Source organism: Nycticebus coucang, unplaced genomic scaffold (genome assembly GCF_027406575.1).
Source record: "Nycticebus coucang isolate mNycCou1 unplaced genomic scaffold, mNycCou1.pri scaffold_54, whole genome shotgun sequence".
Taxonomy (NCBI): Eukaryota; Metazoa; Chordata; class Mammalia; order Primates; family Lorisidae; genus Nycticebus; species Nycticebus coucang.
In genome coordinates this window covers 77219-102134 of record NW_026515584.1, presented here as the reverse complement: position 1 = coordinate 102134, position 24916 = coordinate 77219, and the positions used below count along the sequence as shown (strand labels likewise).

Below are 24916 nucleotides of genomic sequence, written 5' to 3'. Positions count from 1 at the left end.
GTAAACAAGAACAAGATCTATCAAAATTATTTGATACCTGTATGGAGCTACTATTTGCAATAATCATAATCCTAAAAAACCCTACCATACTGACAGAAAATGTTATCATTTGCAGAATCAGTATCACGTGAGTATAGTCTCAAACTTAAAAAGATTGATTTCTGAAATGGATGAGGAGCACTTAGAATACAGTATAAAGCATTCCCCCTTATCTATTACTTGTGTGAGAAAAAACACACTCAACCTGTTTTTTCTTTGTCCTCACACCACCACGACACTAATCAACACAGAGGATTTATGTGACCTATGTGTGGGAATATTTTTTCACTCCAAAAATCCCACAATCGATTCTTCAGTAGACACCAGCTGGGTGTCCTCCCTTTTGATCCCAGCACCATCTCCTTGGTGACAGTATCAGACCCCACAGGGCTCGTCTGCCCCTCCCCACACCAGAACTTCTGACCAACAGCCTTCAAGCTGGGGTTCCCACAACCCCATCCTAGGGTTCGATAAATTCAGTAGAATGTTTCACAGAACTCAAGGAGACACTTCTGCCAGCTGGTTAATTATGGAGGAGATTATGAAGGATACAGATGGGGAGGGACATAGGGCAAGGTATGGGGAAGAGATGCAGAGCTTCCAGGCCCTCCAAAGGGCACCACCCCCTAGGAACTTCCATATATTCAGCTATCTAGAAGCTCTCTGAACCCTGTCCTTTGGGGTTTTATGAAAGATTCATTACTTGGCATGCCTGACTAAAGGACTGGCCATTGGTGTCAAACAAACTTCCAGTCTCTCTCTCCTCCCTGGAGGTTGGGAAGTGGGTCTAGAAGTCCCAACCTTCTAATCCTACCATAGTCTTTCAGGTGACCAGGCCTTACTCTGAAGCTGCCTAGGAACTGCTGGACATCAGGCCAAAGATATCTCTTTTGGAGATCCTAAAGATTTTAGAAGTTGTATGCCAGGAAATGGGGTGCAAGATCAAGTATCACATTTTTGGCTTTGTGTCCTGTGGTTTCAATACATATAGTCAAAATGGTGTCTAAGTCTTAAATTGAAAACTCCAGAAATAAACAATTTATAAGTTTTAAATTATGTACTCTTCTGAGTAGTGTGATAAAAAATCTCAAACCATTCTGCTCCATTTTGCCCAGGATGTCAATCATCCTTCTTCTGCTATAACCACACTGTCTGTGCTGTACCCCAAATTCTCCCTTAGCCATTGATATGCTCTGTCCTCACATTCAGCCCTCAGCTGGGTGATCCAGGATCACTGGAAGGAGATGATCTCCTCCTTCTAATATGCAGTTGGAACATAAACAGCAGCCCAAACTGCATCACAGTGCCTGCCTCACCCACCTCCCTCATCCAGTCGTGTTCACTGTATCTGCCCCTGTCATCGCAAGGAGAAGTAGGGTGAGGAGAGTACGATAAACTGTTTTGAGAGATGACATTCACGTCACTTACGGTATAGCACGTTGTTAAAATTATTCATTTTTTATTAGTTATTTTAGTTGATCTATTACTGTGCCTAATTTATAAACTATCATAGATATGTGTTTATAGGAGAAAACATTTGCAGGGCAGACTAGAGACAGACTACAAATGTGCCACTCACGGGGAAAGTGGAGTTGCAGGTTGCTGCCTTCATACGGATCACTTGTCTCTGAAGCCACATTGTGAAATCACAGAGAAGGAACAGGGTACACTCAGTGTGGGGGGAAAAGGTGATAGGTGACACATTAAGAAGATTAGAGAATGTGAGGGGAAGAGTAGATTAGATTATGAAAGAATCATGTCAGCACAGCATGGCCTGAACTGCACGATGGCACCCAACACCCTCACAGACCTCTTATCTGCACAGATGGGGTACCGCCTGGAGTCTGTGCAGAACCCATGCAACAGACAACAGGCACTGTGGGGAAGCACCCTTAACTCTGAGGTGCACCCACACTGGTCTACACCAGGTCTACACTGAGCAGGGGAGGGAGCAGACTGACTTGTGGCTTCCCTTTGTCCTCTATAGATTCTAGTTATAAAGCTTTGGTCTGATTCAAAAAATGCAAATATCCTTTCCCATTGTGTAGGTTGTCTATTTGCTTTGGTTGTCGTCTCCTTAGCTTTTCAGATGAATTAACTCCCATTTGTTTATCTTTGTTGTTGCAATCGCTACAGAAGTCTTCTTCATACAGTCTTTCCCCAGGCCAGTAACTTCAAGTGTTTTTCCTATAATTTCTTTGTGGATTTTTATCGTTTTTTTTGCCTTAAGACTAGGTCTATTATCCACCTTAAATCAATTTTTGTGAGTCGAGAAGGGTGTGGTTCCAGTTTCGGTCTTTTACATGTCCTTATCCAGTTCTCCCAACACCATTTATTGAATAGGGATTCTTTCCCTCAGTGTATGTTCTTGTTTGGTTTATCAAAGACTAGGTGGCTTTAAGATGTTAGTTTCATTTCCTGGTATTCAACTCGGTTCCAAATGTCTGTGTCTCTGTTTTTGTGCCAGTACCATGCTGTTTTGAACACTATGGCCTTGTAGTACAGCCTAAAGTCTGGTATGCTGATGCCCCAAGCTTTGCTTTTACTACTAAGAGGTGCCTTAGATATATGGGGATTTTTCTAGTTCCATACAAAACAAAGAATTATTTTTCTAAGTCTTGAAAGTATGATGTTGGTATTTTAATAGGGATGGCATTGAATCTGTAGATTCCTTTGGGAAGTATAGACATTTCAACAATGTTGATTTTTCCCAGCCATGAGCATGGTATGTTCTTTCATTTGTTAATATCCTCTGCTATTTCCTTCCTTAGGGTTTCGAAATTTCCTTTATAGAGGTCCTTCACCTCTTTTGTTAGGTATATTCCTAGGTATTTCATTTTCTTTGCAGCTATGGTGAAGGGGGTTCTGTCCTTAATTGGCCTGGCACCTTGGCTGTTACTGGCATACATAAAGGCTACTGACTTGTGGACATTGGTTTTATATCCTGAGACATTACTGTATTTTTGGATCACTTTCAGGAGTCTTGTGGTTGACCTTTGAGGTGCTCTAAGTAAAAGATCATATCGTCAGCAAAGAGAGAGACTTGGACCTCCTTTGCTCCCATTGGGATGTTCTTTATTTCCTTCTCTTGCCTGATTGGCTAGAAACAGCACTATGTTGAACAGTAAAGGCAATACCTGGTAACCTCCTCTTTATTGACCTAAAAACTTCTTATTCCGTCCTTATGCCCAGTTTTAAGGTCAGGCTATTAAATTGTGATCATTCTGTCTTTTTGATTTAGGCTTTTAAGGTTATTGATTTCCCACCAAAGAATGCTATGGCTGAGTCCCATAGATTATAAAAGCTTGTGTCCCCTTGTTTTTTCCTTATTTCACAATTTATTTTTAAAGTAGATCACAACACCAAGCTTTTGGTGCATTCTGCTATTGTACAAGCTCTAAATGCTGGCTCAGCAGCTGAAGGGCACTCTTTCATAGCATGTCTGAAATGTGAACAAAAGTCCATATAAAACAAATATTTAAACTTTTTCTATAGGAACACAGATAAAGGTAACCCCATATCCTAATCCTCTGAATTGCTTCATCTGTGCCAACCCTACTTTTACAAAAACATTTCAAAACTAGTAGTGATTCAGTTAAGTGTACCCCAAAATCCCTAATGCCAGCTAAACTCACAGTTAACAGCTACAGAATGATGTCTACACATTTTTAATGGCTGAAGGACACACTGCTGGGTGACCTTTCATTTCACTTTCCCAAGTACAAGACACAGACAGAATGCTGACATCCCTCTCTTCTACTTCAGGTAGGATGTCAGGGTTCTGGATTTGTTCAGTTGCCATATCAGTCCTGACATCATATAGTAGACAGTCGAGTAGAAGCAGCAGCTACAGTGTAAGTAGCCAGGATTTCAAGGAGCATCCAGAAACACACATGCATTTCAGGCAGGTCACAGCACTCAACAATCTTATCAAGGCCATCACATACTCATCCCCAGAAGTAGATGGATGAATACTACTTCTCATCTGATTTAGGACTCTTGTGCAGAAGAGGCTTTCCATGCACATAATCATTAGGATGTTACCAAATGACCCCTACACCCCGTCTTCACATAACACAGACAGACTTATTCGCTGCACTCATCATCATCGTCATCAGAGCCTATCTGTTCCTTCAACATGACTTTTTTGGCAACAATATTAACTGCAAGCATGCAATGTGATGCAAAATACTATCTGCCTGGCTCAGCTACGATTTTCACTCCAGTGTCTGATGCAAAACACTTGTCCAACACTGGGCTGATTACACTGATGATCTCTTCCAATTTCAGCTTCACATCCTCACATTCAGGCAAACCACCATCAATATGAAGCAGTACGTGCTGAAACCAACCTCGGCTCCTATGTTAAAGACACAGCAGACACCAGAGACCACCTGCATGAAGGGCTCAGGATCATTACAGCAATTTCCTACATGGAAGATAATGCTGATAACATTAATATTTAGTGCTTTTTCTTATTCCACAAGAAATCTTCTGGTTTTGAGCATGGCACCAAATTTAGCAGAGTCAACAGGCTGCCTTGGAACCATCAGTGGCAACCAGCAAAGCCAACTTTGGCTTTGGTTGTGTTTTGGCAACTTTCATCAGCTTGACTGTGCTGTCCAAAATCATCATCTGGACTCCATTATTGGCAGCACACTTAATTGTAGACACTTGTTTACAGGGATTTGCATAGATAATCCTCTCTAGAGGTACATGACACTCTGCACCAATTGTATTTCAGTCATGCTAGCACAGTCAGATCCGGTCCCCAAGGAAGTGAGGATCTTCACAATGACTCTGCAGTCATGACATTTGACTGCATAAAACGGAGTGACAGAAGAAGAAGCTTTTCGCTACTTTTGGGGTTTCCCCAAAATCCCAACATAGAAGGCATTATTCCCTTCAGAAGAAGAAATCTCATACATTTTTTGGTCCCAAATGTCCCTGGGAGTAAAACCTTGTGTTTTTAGAATCCCACTGTGCATCCTCAGATCAAAATGGAAATGTTCTCACAGCATCCAGGTGCCACGGGACAGCCCCATGGTCAAGCCAGGGTGCTGCTGTTCCACGTAGTCATCAGTGCCTCACTCCCACCCATCAGAGATGCCACCCAAGACGGTGTCCAAGCAGCAGGTACAGGGGCAGATGGCAGTGGCTACAGGGAATGACCTATGTTTCCCTGTTTTTCAAATGATTTCTTGATTTCCATCCTAATTTTATTTTTGACTCAATAATCATTCAGCAGCAGGTTGTTTAATTTCTGTGACTTTGCAAATGTTTGAGTATTTCTCTAGTGATTCACTTCTAGTTGCATTCCACTGTGGTCTGAGAAGATGCATAGTATGATTTCATTTTTTTTTAACTTCTTGAGGCCTTTTTGTAGCCTAAGGCATGATCAATATCAGAGAATATCTCATGCGCTGCAGAGAAGAATCTCTTATTCAATAGTTTTGAGGTAGAATGTTCTGAAAATGTCGTTAGGCCCATTTGATTTACAGTCTGCATTTATTTATACTCTGCTTTTATGATCTGTCTATCTCTGACAGTTAGGTGTTAAAGTCCCCAGTAAACACTATCCTGCCACAGTAATCTTCCTGCTCTCTGGAACCCATGGGGATGGTATATTCCAGATAAATGTAGTTTCTGGTTACTTGAGAATTCCTTTTAAAAATAGCCCTATCTCTTTTGTTCATAACATACCATACCATACCACTAAATCTGTATTGACTTCATATTAATATTGAAATACACTAGTTAAAAGCTAATTAAGACAAAGACAGACTTCACTTACTATAACACAGTTTTACTGTGTTATAAAACAGCTTTCTAAATGCAGTGTACAATTTTAGCTAAATTGAAGTCAAAACATTTTCTTTCTTTTTTTTTTTTTATTGTTGGGGATGCATTGAAGGTACAATAAGCCAGGTTACACTGATTGCATTTGTTAGGTAAAGTCCCTTTTGACATCGTGTCTTCCCCCAGAAAGTGTGGCACACACCAAGGCCCCACCCCCTTCCTCCTTCCCTCTTTCTGCTTTTCCTCCCCCATCCCATAACCTTGTCATTAATTGTCCTCATATCAAAATTGAGTACATAGGAGGACTGAGGTTCTACTGTATTCAGGATTGTTGTAATTTCTTGTTGAAGTTCTCCCTTTACCATTTTAAAATAACCCTCTTTGTCTTTCTTTACCTTTGCTAATTTAAAATCCGTTTTATCTGATTTGAGAATGGCTATGCCTGCTCTCTTTTGGTTTCAATTTGTGTGGAATACTTTTTACCACACTTTCACATTGTATCTGTATGCATCCTCAGTGGCTCCAATATGTTTCCTGGAGAAAATAGATACTTGGATTGTGTTTCCTTATCCATTCAGTCAGACTACTCCTTGTGAGTGGTGCATTTAAACCATTAAGAGATACAATTGATATGTAGGATGCTTTTCTGTTCATAGTGTTGGGTAATACCTTGTACCTTTTTTGCCCTTTTGTGCTATTGTTCTATAAGAGTTGTGAGCTTTACTTTTTTGGGTGATTTTACATTGGTGGCTATCAATTGTGCTGATTCATGTATAATGCAGTTTTGACTACTTTCTGCAAGGCAGGTCTGGTCGTAACAAATTCCCCCCATGCTTGTCTGGAAAAGCTTAATTTCTACATCAAATATGAAACCTAGTTTTTCAAGATACCAGATTCTAGGCTGGTAGTTGTTCTGTTTAAAAAGATTAAAGAGAAGACTCCATCCCTCTGGTTCATAAGATTTCTGCTGATAAGTAAGTTGTTAGTCTGATGGCTTTTCCTTTGCAGGTCAGTTATAGATTACACCTAGATGCCTGTAGAATTTTCTCCTTCATTTTGACTTTGGCCAAGTTGATTATCATGTGTCTCAGAGATGTAGCATATGCTATGAGACTTTCCAGAGTTTGATGACCATCTTGTATCTAGATGTCTGGATCTCTGGTGATACCATGGATGTTTTACTCAAAAATTCTCTTGAATAGATTTGGGTACAGCATGGAAATCTATGGATTATCTGAGATATCTCTCTGCCCCCTAAGAGTTTCACATTCAATAATCACTAAATCATGTTGACTATATTGCTTTTCTTCTTCTGCATATTTCTACTAATGCTGCAGGGTTAAATATTAATACATTAAAATACATTGATAATTCCTAGTTTAGCGTGTGGTCTCAATGCATCATTCTCATAGGGAAAACAAACTACCAACTATCATTGTTATTTCATAAATAAAAAAATACTTTAAGACAACCAAATAAAAAAGTCATAATGCCAAGAAAAAGACCAACACTTAAAATAAAAAAAAAACAACTAAGCTCCCTATTTTTCTATATTTTACCATAGATGGGTAAAACCTCATAATAGATTGATAGCAAGAATTGGTGCCAAGGTAACTGTGGTTTTGACTACCAAAAAAGCTTCCTTTGTCTCCTAATCACTTCACGTGGTTACCTTCCTCCTATCCCCTACAAGAGGCCTCAGAAAACTACAGACAACATATAAAAATTCATCCTGGTATGCCTTTATAAGTAACATTTATTGGAATAAATTCATATCTATTTGCTTACATATTATTGATGACTGCTTTCACAGAACCATGACAGGGTTGAGTAGATGTGACAGAGATAACCAGCTGAGCTAAAATATTTACTGTGTGGCCCTTTGAATAAAAACTTTCCAGTCCCTGCTTTACCCATAAACAGAGCTCTCTAATACTCAAATCTGACCTGTGACTTCCTTGCTCAAAATTCACCAATGAATCCCTACAGCAAACTTTACTGGCTCCATACCTAATAGCCATTCCATGTTCCCACTTGCTAGAGGAACACAATCCTATTTGGATATTTATCAACCCAAAACCCTTCCCAGGCTCCAAAACCAGAAATAATTATTCTAAGCTAATCTGCTTTCCCAGTGACTGGTTTAGGGATGAGCATATGATGTACCCCAGCCAACAAAATCTAACAGGATGTCCCCTGGAAGCATGTGAGTTTTCTCTCCATTTAACTGAAACATGAAGAAAAGCAGGCCTTCCAACCATGAGACGTCACCTTACGGGAACACAATGTTTGGAGTTACTGCTAATTAGGCAACCACGAAAGAAGACATGAACAAAACACAAGCAACAGCACAGCAGAAAGAGGGACAACAAGGGGGATGCTGAGGATGTGCACTGACCCCCCCCCCAAAAAAAACAACTCTGTTTTCTGTGGTTGTAGCCACCATTGGTTAGGTCATCTTCAACATGGATGGAGGGAGGGTAATTGGTGGGAGCACAACTACGGTGCATTTTACAAGGGTACGTGTTAAATTTACTAAGTGTAGAGTATAAATGTATTAACACAATTAAGAAAATGAGCTGAAGGCTATGTTAACTAGTTTGATGAAAATATTTCAAATGGACAATAACCAAAGCAAAGAGACAACCCACACAATGGGAAGGATATTTGCATATTTTCAATCAGACAAAAGCTTGATAACTAGGATCTATAGAGAACTCAAATTAATCCACATGAAAAAAGCCAAAAATCCCAGATATCAATGGGCAAGAGACATGAATAGAAGTTTCTCTAAAGACAACAGACGAATGGCTAACAAACACATGAAAAAATGTTCATCATCTCTATATATTAGAGAAATGCAAATCAAAACAACCCTGAGATATCATCTAACCCCAGTGAGAATGGCCCACATCACAAAATCTCAAAACTGCAGATGCTGGTGTGGATGTGGAGAGAAGGGAACACTTTTACACTGCTGGTGGGACTGCAAACTAGTACAACCTTTCTGGAAGGAAGTATGGAGAAACCTCAAAGCACTCAAGCTAGACCTCCCATTTGATCCTGCAATCCCATTACTGGGCATCTACCCAGAAGGAAAAAAGTCCTTTTATCATAAGGACACTTGTACTAGACTGTTTATTGCAGCTCAATTTACAATCGCCAAAATGTGGAAACAGCCTAAATGCCCACCAACCCAGGAATGGATTAATAAGCTGTGGTATATGTATACCATGGAATACTATTCAGCCATTAAAAAAAATGGAGACTTTACATTTTTTGTATTAACCTGGATGGACGTGGAAAACATCATTCTTAGTAAAGTATCACAAGAATGGAGAAGCATGAATCCTATGTACTCAATTTTCATATGAGGACAATTAATGACAATTATGGTTATGGGGGGAAACAGAAAGAGGGAAGGAGGGAGGGGGTGGGGCCTTGGTGTGTGTCACACTTTATGGGGACAAGACATGATTGCAAGAGGGACTTTACCTAACAATTGCAATCAGTGTAACCTGGCTTATTGTACCCTCAATGAATCCCCAACAATAAAACAAAAAAAGAAAATATTTCAAATGGTATATAAAATCAGCACATTGTACCCCATAATGGCATTAATGTACACAGCAATGATTTTTAAAAAAATGCCCATGACCTACAGAATAAGACCTACTCATTTCTATACTACTAAAAAGGTTTTCATGAGCATGTGTGAGCCAGGTATTCACCTCATTCCCAGCATAACTGAACCTCTGAGAAATCCTGCAAGGCCATTTATGAACATCAGATTTTACACTTCCTCTTCCTTCTGACAAATATGTAATCTGGTTAGATATTCCTTCTACAAGCATCATTATTTTGCCTCTTTCACTGGAAGACTGCTGTTCACTCTACCTGCTTACCTTATATCCTATTCATTCCCTTAAAGCTTTAATTTCTTTGCATGGACTTAAGGTGGCTGGCATAAACATAACATAATAAATACATAAGGAATGATATAAGCATGTGCTCACACACAGTAAACACTGAAGATAGTAGCAAATAATTAAAATGACAATGATAATAACTAGTTCTTGACTTGGCACTACAGCATAGTGGTTATGGTGCCAGCCATATGCACAGACGCTGGTGGGTTCAAACTCAGCTACACAATGACACCTGCAACAAAGAAATAGCCGGGCATTGTCGTGGGTGCCTGTAGTCCCAGCTACTTGGGAGGCTGAGGCAAGAGAATCGCTTAAGCACAAGAATTGGAGGTTGCTGTGAGCTGTGATGCTACAGAACTCTACCCAAGGTGACTTAGGGAGACTCTGTCTCGAAACAAACAAACAACAACAACAAAAAAAACTTCAACTAGCTTCTGATAGTATTTTTTAAAATATTTGTCTTCTATAACACTAGCAAAATGCTTAGTACATAAAAAACACTTAATAGTTATTTGTTAAATGGGCAAAGGAATAAAGATTATTTCCTTAACAATTCTGTTCATCAACCTCAGGAATTAAATAGGAAATGATCTATTTGGAGCACCTTACAGGCCAAAACTGTGTATTCCATTTGTTTTCTTTGAGACAGTGTCTCACTCTGTTACCATGGGTAGAGTGCCATGGTGTTGTAGCTCACAGCAACCTCAAATGCTTGGGTTCAATTCATCCTTTTTTTTAATTTTTTTTTGTTATTAAATTATAGCTGTGTACATTAATGCAATCATGGGGCACCATATACTGGTTTTATAGACCATTTCACACATTTTCATCACACTGGTTAACATAGCCTTCCTGGCATTTTCTTAGTTATTGTATTAAGACATTTACATTCTACATTTACTAAGTTTCACATATACCCTTGTAAGATGGACCGCAGGTGTAATCCCACCAAGCCTCCTCCTTCTCCCCACCTCCCCCCTTCCCTTTCTCCATTCCCCCTATTACCTCAGCCTCCTGAATAGCTGGGACTATAAGCACCCACCACAACACCCAGCTAGTTTTCCTATTTTTAGTAGATATGGGGTCTTGCTTTTGCTCAGGCTGGTCTTGAACTTCTGAACTCACTCATTCTGCCTGCCTCAGGCTCCCAGAGTGCTAGGATTACAGGCATGAGCTACTGAGCCCAGTGTACTCCATCTTTTTTTTCCACAACTTGAGAAACCTGATACAGAAGTTCTTTTAGAAAGATACACAACATTATATTTCAGATTGTATAATGCATTTATGTCACATTGAGGTAGCCTAATAGCACTTTTGTTACTATGAAACATTTTTGTACTTTTATTATACTTTGTTTACTCAGAGTTGGGCATTTGGAATATTTATGAGGCAAAACCTCTAGCAAATGGTAACAGTATCTTCTTCTACCACAATTATGGTTACCATGATAGTTACCTAGCACACAGAATAACACACCTTATTCTAACCAAGTAAATATATCTTATTCAATTACAATTTTTGGTTAATGAAGTCAATAATAATAAGGTCTTGTTGGTATAAGAATATATAACTTGTGCTTCTCAACAGGGATTGCCCTTCTGACTCGCCTACTCAGAAGATACCATTAAGAAATATTCACTTGGGCGGCGCCTGTGGCTCAGCAGGTAGGGCGCCGGTCCCATATGCCGGAGGTGGCGGGTTCAAACCCAGCCCCGGCCAAATTAAAAAAAAAAAAAAATAGTAGAAGAAATATTCACTTATTGGTGTTAGCCCACACTGGATATGTTTCGTAGTTTTATGCCTATTTATGGTACCACAGAGGTATTGTTTATTGTTGAGTTCCCAGGTTTAAAGACAGTATGTCTTTAGAGACAGATAGCACTATGTAATACAGTTAGCCTTTCAACAACAGGGGTGTTGCCTGCAGCATCCACTTACGTGCAGATTTTCTTTCACCTCTGCCACCTGCAGACAGCAAAACCAATCTCTCCCCTCCCTCCTCCTCAGCCCATGTGAAGACCAGGAGGTGGAAGTCCTCTACAATGATCCACTGCCACTTAATGAACAGTAAATATACTTTTCAATTCTTTCTTTCTTCTTAATGAATTCCTTCCTCTATCTTTATTGTAAGAATACAAGATTCTTTCTTTATTGTGAGAATCAGGTAGATAACACACACAAAAATATGTGGTAATTGATTGTTTCATTCACTAAGGTTTTCAGTCAACAATAGGCTATTAATAGTTTGTAGGGAGCCAAACATTATACATAGGTGGATAATCCTAGCACTTTGAAAGGATGGGGGGATTGCTTGAAACCAGGAGTTTGAGACCAACCTGAACAAGAAAACAAGACTCCAACGCTATAAAAATTTTAAAAATTAGCTGGGCATGGTAGTATATGTCTGTATTCCCAGCTACTCAGGAGGCTGAGGCATGAGGGCTACTGGAGCCCAGGAGTCTGAAATTGCATTGAGCTATTGTTGATGCATCCCTGGCCAACAGAGGAAGATCCTGTCTCCCCCCAAAAATGTGGTATGTAAATGTTTGACTACAAACCACACATTTTTTGAGGGTAAACAGTAATTAATATTCTTTAAATGAATGTAAATCCCTTATTACAAAAAGTAAATGGAGGATTTATTTTATAAACAAGTTCAACTCATTACAGTGTGATGATAGAGGACATTTTGAACATTCCAACTTGCACATCTATTTTCTCATTTATACAAAAATCTCATATACGATTTTAGAGGCCATAACTAATTAAATGAATTGTTTTCAGACAACATTATATTGGATTCTAAGTTATCTGCAACTGACTTAATAAACAATTCTGAACTGTAGGCCTGGAAGGAACAAATGAAGAAAAAATACATAAAATTTACAATTTTTTTGGTAACTGCTCCTTTGTGTTCAGAACTTACTACTCTTACTATAATAGGTCAACCCAGAGTAATTCACTATCAGAAGTCTTACCTTGTGCAGGAGTTACAGGTTTAATTTTTGCCTTGTATTCCAAAATTTTCTGTTGAATGCTATGTATAAAGAATAAATAGAATTATAGTTTTAATACTGATGTGAAATATATTTACCACATATATTAAATTATTAGACTATTTCAGAAAACATAAGAGCTGACATCAGAATGTTATCCCATACAGATCAAATTTGTAAGCTCTATGAATTTATTATACAGCTTCTAAAGAATAAAGTAAAAAAGCAAGGTGAAGTACTCATGAATTGAGGGAAGTACAGCTCATTACATTAATTAGAATTAGCTTGAAAAAATGGAAAACTTCCTGAACTCAGAATAAGTTCTACCTCTACAACAAATAGCTAATTGTTCGTGCCAAAACTGCTTCTTTAAGGATCAATTTTTTTTTTCTAAAAATAAGGATTTTATGACCATCTTTAACTAGGTTATTATGATGCTTTACTGAGACAAAATTTTTAAATGCTCAGAGAAACAGGAATACAATGGAATACATTGCTCCTAAAATTTATTATTGAAACTGTCATAGAATCCCACATAAAATACCATCTGCATTTTTTACAGGTTGTAATTGTTTTATTATTTATTTATTTTTTTTGAGACAGAGTCTCACTAAGTCACCCTGGGTAGAGTGCCATGGTGTCACAGCTCACAGCAACCTCAGACTCTTGGGCTTAAGTGATTCTCTTGCCTCAGCCTCCCAAGTAGTTGGGACTACAGGTTCCCACCACAATGTCCGACTATTATTGTTGTTGTTGTTGCAGTTGTCACTGTCGTTTTGGCTAGCCTGGGTGGGATCCAACCGGCCAGCCTTGGTGTATGTGGCTGGCATCCTACCCACTGAGCTATGGGTGCTGCCCCACAGGTTGTAATATTCTAATGTTGCATTTTCCAGTACATGTTCATTAAGTCCTACTTTTTTGGATATTGGTTGTTTTCTACTGTGTGGCTTATAAATCAGGTTGATAGCACACAAAGCGAGAATAAGATGGAGTTAGTCAGGCTAGGGCTGAGATGACACAGACGGTCTGGATGGTTAGGTCCTATGTGACCTCTGAGTATGTCCTATGTGACCTTTGCCTCATGTCTCCCATCCTTGTTGTCTTGTAAATATGGGTTTAACCTAACATTGTATATCTTGAATAGCTTAAGGCAATGTATTAAAGAGATTAACTTCTGGATTGGAATGTTGTTATATGGATCATGGGTTATGTCAATTATTGTTTGTTACAGATCATTGGTTATGGTGATTATTGTTATTTAAAATAAGTATTATTACTGCTGTTTAATATAAGGGTTAGTATGATTCTTTCTTTTAACATTTACATATAAAACTGATTTTGGAATATACCATATCAAAAGAAGCAAAAACAAAGACCTGATCCTCTCAATACATGCAGAAAAAGCATTTGATAAAGCCCAGCATCCTTTTCTGATTAGAACACTGAAGAATACAGGTATAGTTGGCACATTTCTTAAACTGATCAAAGCTATCTACCACAAACTCACAGCTAGTATTATACTCAATGGAGCAAAACTGAAATCTTTTCCACTTAGAAATGAAACCAGACAAGGTTGTCCTCTATCGTCACTACTAATTCAACATAGTGCTGGAAGTTCTAGCCGATACAATCAGGCAAGAGAAGGAAATAAAGGACATCCAAATGGGGGCAGAGCAGGTCAAACTCTCCCTCTTTGCTGATGATATGATATTATACTTAGAGAACCCCAAAGACTCAATCACAAGACTCCTGGAAGTGATCAAAAAATACAGTAAGGTCCCAGGATATAAAATTAATGTCCACAGATCAGTAGCCTTTGTATACACCAATAACAGCAGCCAAGGCAAGGAGACAATCAAGGACACACTTCCCCTCACAGTAGTTTCAAAGAAAATGAAATACCTAGGAATATACCTCACAAAAGAGGTGAAGAATCTCTATAAAGAAAATTATAAAACCCTAAGAGAAGGAATAGCAGAGGATATTAACAAATGATAGAACATACCATGCTCATTGCTTGGGAAAATCAACATTGTTAAAATGTCTGTACTTCCAAAAGCATTCTACAGATTCAAGCAATCCCCATTAAAATACCAACATCATACTTTCAAGACTTGGAAAAAATAATTCTTTGTTTTCTATGGAACCAGGAAAAATCCTGTCTAGCTAAGGCCATCCTTAGTAATAAAAACAAACCTGAGTGAATCAGTCTACCATATATTAGGCTGTACTACAAGGCCATATTGATCAAAACAGCATGGTACTGGCACAAAAATAGACATATAGACATTTTGGAACCAAATAGAAAACCAGGAAATGAAACTAACATCTTACAGCCACCTAATCTTTGATAAACCAAACAAGAACCTACACTGGAGGAAAGAATCCCTATTCAGTTAATGGTGCTGGGAGAACTGGATAACCATACATAAAACACTTGAAACTGGATCTGCACTTTTCACCACTCACTAAAATTTATTCACGATAGATAAGAGATCTGAATCTAAGGCACAGAACAATAAAAATCCTTAAAGAAAATACTGGAAAAACACTTCAAGGTATCAACCTGGGAAAAGACTGTATGAAGAAGATTTCAGTGGCAACTGCAACAGCAGAATAAACAAATGGGACTTAATTAAACTCAATAGCTTCTGTACAGCTAATGGGACAACCACCAAAGCTAATGGACAGTCATCAGAATGGGAAAAGATACTTGCATACTATGAATTAGACAACAGATTTGTAACCAGGATCTACAGAGAACTCAAACTAAGCAACAGAAAAAGAGTCAAAAATCCCTTCTGTCAATTGGCCAGAGAGAGGAAGAGAACCTTCTCTAAAGAAGACAGATGAATGGAAAAATAATAAACATATGAAAAAATGCTCATCATACCTAATTATTCGAGAAATGCAGATCAAAACCACCCTGAGATATCATTGAACCCCAGTGAGAATGGCCAACATCACAAAGTCTCAAAGCTACAGATGCTGGTGTGGATGTGGAGAGCAGGGAACACTTCTTTTTTTGTTTGCTTGTTTTTATTATTTTTTTATTGTTACATCATAGCTGTGTACATTAGTTCAATCAAGAGGTACAATGTGCTGGTTTCATATACAATCTGAAATATTCTCATCAAACCGTTCAACGTAGCCTTCATGACATTTTCTTAGTTATTGTACACTTCTGCTGGGACTGCAAACTAATACAACCTTTTAGGAGAAAGTATGGAGAACCCTCAAAGAACTCAAACTAGACTTCCCATTTGATCCTCCCATTACTGAGTACCTACCCAGAAGAAAAAAAAAATCCTTTTACCATAAGGACACTTGCAGTAGACTGTTTATTGCAGCTCAATTTACAATTAAAAAAAAAATGGAGAAACAGCCTAAATGCCCCCCAACCCAGGAGTGGATTAACAAGTTGTGGTATATGTGTGCCGTGGAATACTATTCAGCTACTAAATCAAATGAACACTATACATCTTTTGTACTAATTTGGATGGAGATGGAATACATCCTTCTTAGTGAAGCATCACAAGAATGGAGAAGCAAGAATCCAATGTGCTCAATTTTGATATGAGGACAATTGACAACCTAGTACATGTTGGGGGGTCAGAGAATGGGGGAGTGGAGAGAAGGAAGAAGGGGAGGTCACAGTGTTTCGCACACCTCTTGGGGGAGGAACACATTTATAAGAGGAACTTTGCTTGACAAATGCAATTAGTGTAACCTGGTTCTTTGAATGAAGAACCTCAATAAATCCCCAACAATAAAAAAATGTGATTTTGGAAATAGAAGAACAGGACAGTCTTGGAGAGGACACTCTCATCTTCTCCACAATTGATGGACTTCTGACAAATAAAGTTTGGTGCATCTATCCCCATCTCTGCATATTGGCTGACAGTGACAGGTGGCCAAACTCTCTTCATCCAGTAACAAGGTCATCTCAGCTGTTTCATAGTTTTCAACAAAATTTATTTGTAAGACATTAGTCCACTAAATTAGATAACATAAAGTAAATGTCCCCCATTATAATGGTAGAAAACTAATAGACGTCAAGACCTGGTTTGGATTCCTACTATTCTCTCTCTACCTAGTACCTAGTCAGAGTCTGAACCGGTAGATCTTTGTTAGAATGGTATTTAATCTCCATGCTCATCTCCAATTGATGTAGACGACAAAAAAATCCTGCTTCTTTAAATTCCATGAAGGAACGAGATCCATGTTGATACTTTCTCATTTCTGAAATACATCAACAACACTTTGCACACAACATCCCAAGTGTTATTCAGCTCCATGCTCATTTCATAGATCATCTTACACAAAATTTTTTTTAGAGAACATCACAGTTTCACTATTGGGTGCTGCCCATTTTGCTTTGACTCATACTATTAGAGTTTGTCAAACAATTCAGTCACCATTCAAGAACTACACAAAATATGGAATGTCTCAAGAAACTGTATGTGACCTTTGCACATGAGTCATGCTAATCTTCTCTGTATTGTTTCAATTTTATTATATGTGCTGCCAAAGCAAGCACAATGTTCTACTTTTGTATGTAACTTTTTTTTTATTATTTTGGGGGCTTCATTGAGGATTTAAAGAACCTGGTTACATTGATTGCTTTTGTCAGATAAAGACCTTCCAATAATAGTGTTCCACCTCCAAAACGTGTACCACCCCCTGTGATTCCCACCCCCTTCCTTTCTCTGTTCTCCCCATCCTCAACCCCCACACTGTGTGCTAGGTCACTAATTTTTCCCATATTACAATTGAGTACATAGAATTCTTGCTTTTCCATTCTTGTGATGCTTTGCTAAGAATAATGTCTTCCACTTCCATCCAGGTTAATACAAAAGATGTAAAGTCTCCATCTTTTTTAGTGGTTGCATAGTATTCTATGGTATACATATACCACAGTTTGCTAATTCATTCCTAGGTGGGTGGGCATTTAGGCTGTTTCCACATTTTAGCAATTGCAAATTGAGCTGTGATAAACAGTCTAGCACAAGTGTCCTTAAAGTAAATAGATGTTTTTGTTTTTGTTTTGTTTTTTTCCTTCTAGGCAGATGCCCAGTAATGGGACTGCAGGATCAAATGGGAGGTCTAGTTTGAGTTCTTTGAGGGATCTCCATACTTCCTTCCAAAAAGGTTGTACTAGTTTGCAGTCCCACCAGCAGTACAAAAGTGTTCCCTTCTCTTCACATCCATGCCAGCATCTGTAGCTTTGAGACTTTATAAGGTGGACCATTCTCACTGGGTTTAGGTGATATCTCAGGGTGGTTTTGATTTGCATTTCTCGGATAATTGGGGATGATGAGCATTTTATCATATGTTTGTTAGCCATTCATCTGTCTTCTTTAGAGAAGATTCTATTCATCTCTCTTGCTCTATGTTGTAAAGGATTCTTGGTTCTTTTGTGTTTATTGAGTTATCTGTAGAGCCTAGTTATTAATCTTTTATCTAATTCAATATATGCAAATATATCTTCTTATTGGGTAGGTTGTCTATTTGCTTTGGTATTGATTTGTCATATAAATACAACTAACCTGTTCAGATTCAGAGGTTTACATCCAGCAGCTACATTCTTAGAATTTGACATAGAATTTGAAAACATTCTTAAATTTTGAGGTAGAGAACCAAGTAGCTTCAAAGATTTTCATAATTATGGAGGACAAATCATTTGAGGGCCAAGGACAAGTTGGTGTCCACTACTAGAGAAGGATATGGGATCTTTTACAGCCTAAGAAAAGGTGCTGCACAGGCTATAAGTAGGCTTCAGGGCATAGATCTGGTAACAAAGAAGAAACGGAACTCCATTCCTTTCCTGCATCATTATTTGGAACTCTCTGACAGTTTAGAACAATCTCAGCTACTATTTGCTAGACAAAAGGACTTTAAAGGAGAATGTACAAAGGATTAGGCTAAGTCTAAACTAAAATGTGAGCTCCATATAAGCTCTATATAAGTAGGGGAAGGGATCTCTTTGCTCACTGTGTGTTTGTGTGGCTAAAGTTCAGAGGCCTAGCTGCCAGAGCAGAGAACAATGCTAGTGCTTTTGGGAACAATGGACAAGCATATAAGCAAATGTAAGTGAACCACAAAAAGTATTACTTTGAAGTTTAAGTGTGTTTGACCATGGAGACTGAGGCATCTGAATCAGCAAAGACTTCCTAGTAGCATAATTACCAGACTGCAGGACCAGTTTCCAGGCAACAATGCAGCAACACAATCAGGGGAAACAGAATGAGTACAAAGTCCTTCTTCTCCCCTTTCTGCCTTATAAAAGAGGATTGACTTTCTTGCACTTTAAAACCTGTTCAGTTCTTGAAAATTTCAAGGAGGAAGGTCTAGAGCACAACAGTACAACAGGGAATGGTACAACAGCTTCTACTAAAGTGGACCTTTCACGACCCATATAACTACTCAGAAAAAGCAGAGTTGTGACACTGTCTTTATCCCACGCATAGGGGCTGTACTTGTAATAAAACAAATAAAACTGAAATCCGTAAGGTTAAAGGTCTTAAAAGTCTTAAGAACCCTGCACTCATTACTACTTGTAACACCTCCATCCTTTGGATTTCTTCCGGCTATCTCATTTCCATTCTAAAACTTTCTGAAACAAACCATGAAATTTCAACTGATGTACAAGTTGCAATAGTTATAATTATTTTACACCTCAATTTAACATTAACTGGTCTTTTTTCTTTTTCTCTTTTTTTTTTTTTTTTGAGACAGAGTCTTACTTTGTCCCCCTGGGTAGAGTGACGTGTCATCGTAGCTCACAGCGACCTCAAACTCTTAGGATTAAGCAATTCTCTTGCCTAAGCCTCCTGAGTAGCTGTGACTACAGGTGCCTGCACAATGCCTGGATATTTTTTTGTTGCAATTGTCATTGTCGTTTTAGCAGGCCCAGACCCTGTTCAACCCTGTCACCCCCAGTGCATATGGCTGGCACCTTAACCACTGTGCTACGGGTGCCACCCAGCATTAAGTAGTCTTTTATCGTGTACACTTACCTTTCAGAGTCAGGAAGAAGAAAATTATCTATAGTCTGTCCAAATAAATCTTCCGCAAAGACATTAATATTCTGCTCCAAAAGAAGATCCACTAAGCTTTCCGAATTACAAAGTACAGCAAGCATGAGCGCTGTTCTAAAATAAGAAAGATAACCCACACTTACAAACTCGAAAAAAGTTATTTATAGTACTAATTGGATATACTTTACCAATTCAATATCCTGCCTGTCCGTGCAGAATGTTCTTACAGACATGAACATCTTGGGTACTGAAATGTTCATTTTAGCCAATTTCCACTGAAGCTAAAAGGAAGCCTCTTAACCACTGGTATAACACAGTACAAGTTGCTAATTTATAGGGCTTTAATGGTCAAGAAACTATGCTGAGATCACTTATCTTACATAGTGCAAGATTTAGATGTAGAATTCTCCATTCCTTCCCTATCTAAATAGAATATATTTTCATTGAAAGTCAGATAGTGCTCAAATAAGTAAGAGCTACTTGCAGGCTTCCAATAACAATAATAATGGTAATAATTTTAGTCAGAGTACTTACAGATTTTGATGCTGATATTCACGTGCTAGGAACTGCATTAAATTATTGTGTGTGTGTGTGTATATATATGTATCTGTGTGTATGTGTGTATATGTCTCTGTGTGTGTACATATAAGACTTTACACACCATAAGCCTTGGCAGATTATGCTCCTTTTCAGATCAAAAAACACATCTGATGATAAATGATGTTCCTAACATTACACCTAGCAAGCGGAAAAGCCAGGAATCCAACCCAGGCTTCGGGGAATCTAAAGCCTCTCTGTTTACACTTTATCACCCACCTATGGCTTATTTTATTCAAGGAAAAGTTTATCCAGTTAAAGTTTTCATCCTTCTGCCCATGCCAATTAAAACTAAAACATCAAACTACACTAGAAGTAAAAATGGAAAAAAAGCTGATGAACCCACAGGATCTGGTAATAGCAATTAATAGTCACTTAAGGATAATCTAACGTCAATATTCTTTAAAGAAAACAACTTAAAGACTCACTAAGTCATTCAAAAGAGAAAATGAATCCCAGCTCCTATTTATGGGACACAGAACATTCTAAAGGAAAACCATATAAGCAACAGTGGTTAAAAAATACTATGAAAGAGTGAAGAATTTCATATTAAGTCATAAAGTAAACTACAAGTTTAAGTCCACATTTTATACAACTAACTAAAGCCTATCAGCTAATATATCACCAAAACACCAAATTACGAACAAATATCAGTCAATATTGAAAAAAAAGGTAAATCCTTCTGTATACTGTCCTTCATATTTCTCAGTCAAAATAACTGCTTTTCTGCGTAACTGAAGATCTGTGTGGATATTTTTCACTATACAACTATTATGAGGTAACGTTATTGTTCATTTAACATTTCTGAGGAGAGATACTATTGCCACTCTAGAATACCACTCAGGTTTTAAAAACAGAACGAATTACTATACCTCCTACATCCATCAACTAGATGTATATTTGCCTTATGCTTAATTAAAAGTTCCGCCACATCTGAATGGGTTTCCTTCAGAGCAAGGAAGAGTGGTGTGGTGTCTTTCTGCAATACAGCAAAAACAATTAATACAATATTGGACAAAATTATACACTTTTATAAGTGGAAAACTTTATATAAGGTCCTAAAATTGTACACATAAGGTAGAAAATAAATAAAAAGTAGACCCTTCCTTCTCATTACTCTGTGCTTTCCAATGTGAAACTCCTTCCCTTGGAAACACCTCTCATCTGCCTCTTCACATCAACTCAGGTTACCTCCAAAACTCAGTTCAGACATTTAATGCTTTGAAGAATCTTTGCTTCTATCACAGCATTTACCACAGTATAATACTTTATTGTTTCTCATCTAAACCAAGAGCTTCTTGTGGGCAGAGGCAGTATCTATTATTAACATCTCTATATCCCCCTACCCTAAGATATAGTAGTAACTATTTTCAGTATTTTTATTGAGTTAATGATCTAAATTATTACCCCTAGATCAGTATTTCTTACACTGCATTTCAAAGACTACTTACAAGTATGTACCCCTAACACAAAGTTTCCATGATCATCTATGCATAACAAATATTACCAAACTTTCCATTATATATCCAATATTAAAGCAATCTCTTGAATTTGCTTAAACCCTCTTTGGCAATACATTTTTGGGGCAAACCCTAACATTTGAGAAATGAGAGTTTCCGTGATCCTTGAAAGCTTTCCAACAAAGGGGGAGGATTTCACCAGGTACACCAACTCAGGACTCTCTTCTATCGATGGTGACAAGACCCCAGATGCCAATTGGTCTGTCACTCCTGTTGCGAATGGTTCATTAAGGTTTTCTGAGTGAAAAAAAGCTAGACTTCAAATGAACTTTTCTTGCTTATCATTAAATGGCCCATGGGATGTCTCCTGTTATAAGATTATCAATTTTTTACTTAGGAGGCTGAGGCAAGAGAATCACTTAAGCCCAAGAGTCTGAGGTCGCTGTGAGCTGCGACACCATGGCAATCTACCAAGGGTGACATAGTGAGACTCTGTCTCAAAACAAAACAAAACAAACAACAACAACAAAAAAAGATTACCAATTTTTATCTCAGCTGTTAGAAAGTTCACTGAGAAACATTATTCTCGATGAAAATGGTATATGGAAATCTAATGCATATTTAACTTTCTAATCCATTTTTTTCTGGTTTCTCTTTAAATTATGTTTTTTTTCGGCAAAATATAAAGCAGAAATATAATGGTTTCTTAATAAAAGTTCTAATACTGACTTACATGAATTGTTTACAACCTAAGTAAAGGCACTAAATCATTTTCATTTTTAAGGGATGGTGCTGAGGCAAAACATATGTCATCATCTATCCAACTACAACCATGATTAACTTAAAAAGGCTTATAGGTTTTGTAACAGGAAAACAATTATTTGATAGATGCAAAGACAAAGATTTTAAAAGCCATTTTTTAAGTTCTAAGATATGACCCCATCACTAAGGACTAATATAATTTTTTTTAAAAAAATTCCTATATGTATTCTAACTTCATGGTTTTCAGTGTTTCAAACTGAGATCCTGATTATGCTGAAGCTCTGTGGCCCTAAAAGATGTGCTAAGACAGTTCATATTACAGCTTCAACTAAAAAAAAAGGTAAAGGATTCGCTACTATTCTGATTGAGAAAACTCTACTTGTAAAAAACATTTGTTGACTTAATCATCTGAATGATAACAAAGAGGAAATACTAAAATGGTCAGTCTGCACTTATTGAAAGACTATACACAAGTAAATTTCTAAAATCCCTCTCAATAACAGTAAATGATTGATGGTTGAAAAGGATAAGAAGTTGCTCTGTAAGCTAACAGATACTGCCAGTAACATTCCTTTTACCCTCTTAAGCAGTAAAAGACATCATAAACATCAGTCTAATATTACTGGAAAGCAGAGATTGAAAGAGAAGTAGTGCCTCTAGAAATTTCTTACATTTTTGATACATGTGAATTCATAATTACACTTAAGTGCTCAGTGCATCAGTGTCTTGAAGAAATTGTGTTGTTCTTAGGGACAGTGTCAGAGAAAGTGTCAAGAAATCCTGGGTTGGTTCAGTGCCTGTAGCTCAGCAGCTAGGGCACTGGCCATATAAAAAAACCTGAGCTGGCAGGTTCTAAGCCAGCCCAGGCCTGCCAAACAATGACAACTACAACAAAAACAAAAAAATAGCCCGGCATTGTGACAGACACCTGTAGTCCCAGCTTCTTGGGAGGCTGACGCAAGAGAATTGCTTAAACAAGAGTTGGAGGTTGCTGTGAGCTGTCACGCCAAGGTACTCTACCAGGGGAACACAATGAGACTCTGTCTCAAAAAAAAAAAAAAAAAAAAAACAACTCCTGAGATTGACTGATCCTTCCTACCTCAGTCTCCCTCTCCCTCGAACATGTACCTGCCTTCAAGGAAATATTTTTAAATATATGTGCTTGGACCTTATTATATTTTCTGAATCAAAATCTTCAGGACAGAGCCTAGACTTCTAAATTATTATTTTACATTCCCCCCAGTTCATTGTGTTGCACAATTCTAGTGGAGAACTAATGCAACAGAAAACCACTTTTGTCTCATTGTCTACCTACATGGACAATTATGTTACCACTTGGGAATTTGGATAAAAAGAAGAAAGAGTAAGAGGTGGAGTCATTACTGAAAATTCCATTTAATGTTTCTAGGGAAGGGGAGAACAGGGACTAGTGAACTGAACATGCACCTTGATTTTGCTACGAAAAAGGTCCTTCTCCCCCACCTTCCCATCAAGACATTCTGGTCTTGAGAGCAGAGTTTACACTCTTACCTAAAAGTGGCTGCTTCTGCCAAATTAGGATGATCAGTTAATTATTTGTTCTTCCTTCTTTCTTACTTCATCATACTCATTGTCAATCTGGTTTTCTCGGAGTTCTCCTAAAATTGATGCCTAGACAAGTCTACCTCTCACTAACTCTCTCAAACTGAGAGTTATTATCCCTCAAAATAAAGAGATTCTGGTTTAAATGTTAAAAAACTGGACAAAACATGCAAAACACCCTCTTATTGGAATTTCCTGCAGTTATGTATTTTTTTAATGATTTTTTATTAAGTCTTTTGTATATAGATCATAAAAACATTTATGCCATTTTCAATGTGTTGATTATTTGAACAAATTGAAGTGCTTACATCATACTAATCAACATAGCTTTCACCTCATTTACCCAATCATGCAGTTTTTAAAGTGGCCTGTGTGTTTCTGATCAGTCTCCTTTCCCTTTTCCCCATTTTCCTCTTTACCCCTTGCTTATGTGAGGCAAATCATGTTCTTAGAAATTATTTTTTAAGAAACCTGTCAACAGCAAGATTTCTATTTCTTGTAAAATACATTCCTTTTGTCGAAGTTTTAAGATAAAGCCTATTTCTAGGATAAATTGACTTTTCTGTGCTATTTTACAATAATTAGAAAGAAACAGCAGAATGGTAAAAAAATTGAAAAAAATAATTTAACCTTCAACAAATTCAGTGTTATCTCAAATATTTAACATAAATGCATAAAAGAAGATGTACTCTCTCATGCTCCTTCGAAAGTAC

The 24916-nt window shown here is 37.8% G+C and overlaps 1 protein-coding gene and 1 non-coding gene across 2 annotated transcripts in view; both read right to left on the bottom strand.

Annotated features, from left to right (window-relative positions):
• LOC128579436 (POTE ankyrin domain family member B-like) overlaps nucleotides 1–24916 on the bottom strand; it is an 84026-nt gene that overhangs the window by 43098 nt on the left and 16012 nt on the right. Inside the window, exons 5-7 of the mRNA XM_053581533.1 lie at nucleotides 21273–21379; nucleotides 19783–19917; nucleotides 12746–12804 (exon numbers count right to left, since the gene is read on the bottom strand). Coding sequence (XP_053437508.1) covers nucleotides 12746–12804; nucleotides 19783–19917; nucleotides 21273–21379 — 301 coding nt within the window. The remainder of the gene's footprint in view (nucleotides 1–12745; nucleotides 12805–19782; nucleotides 19918–21272; nucleotides 21380–24916) is intronic.
• LOC128579460 (U6 spliceosomal RNA) lies at nucleotides 17197–17303 on the bottom strand. Its single transcript, XR_008378159.1, has one exon. It is a non-coding gene; the product is annotated as a U6 spliceosomal RNA (small nuclear RNA).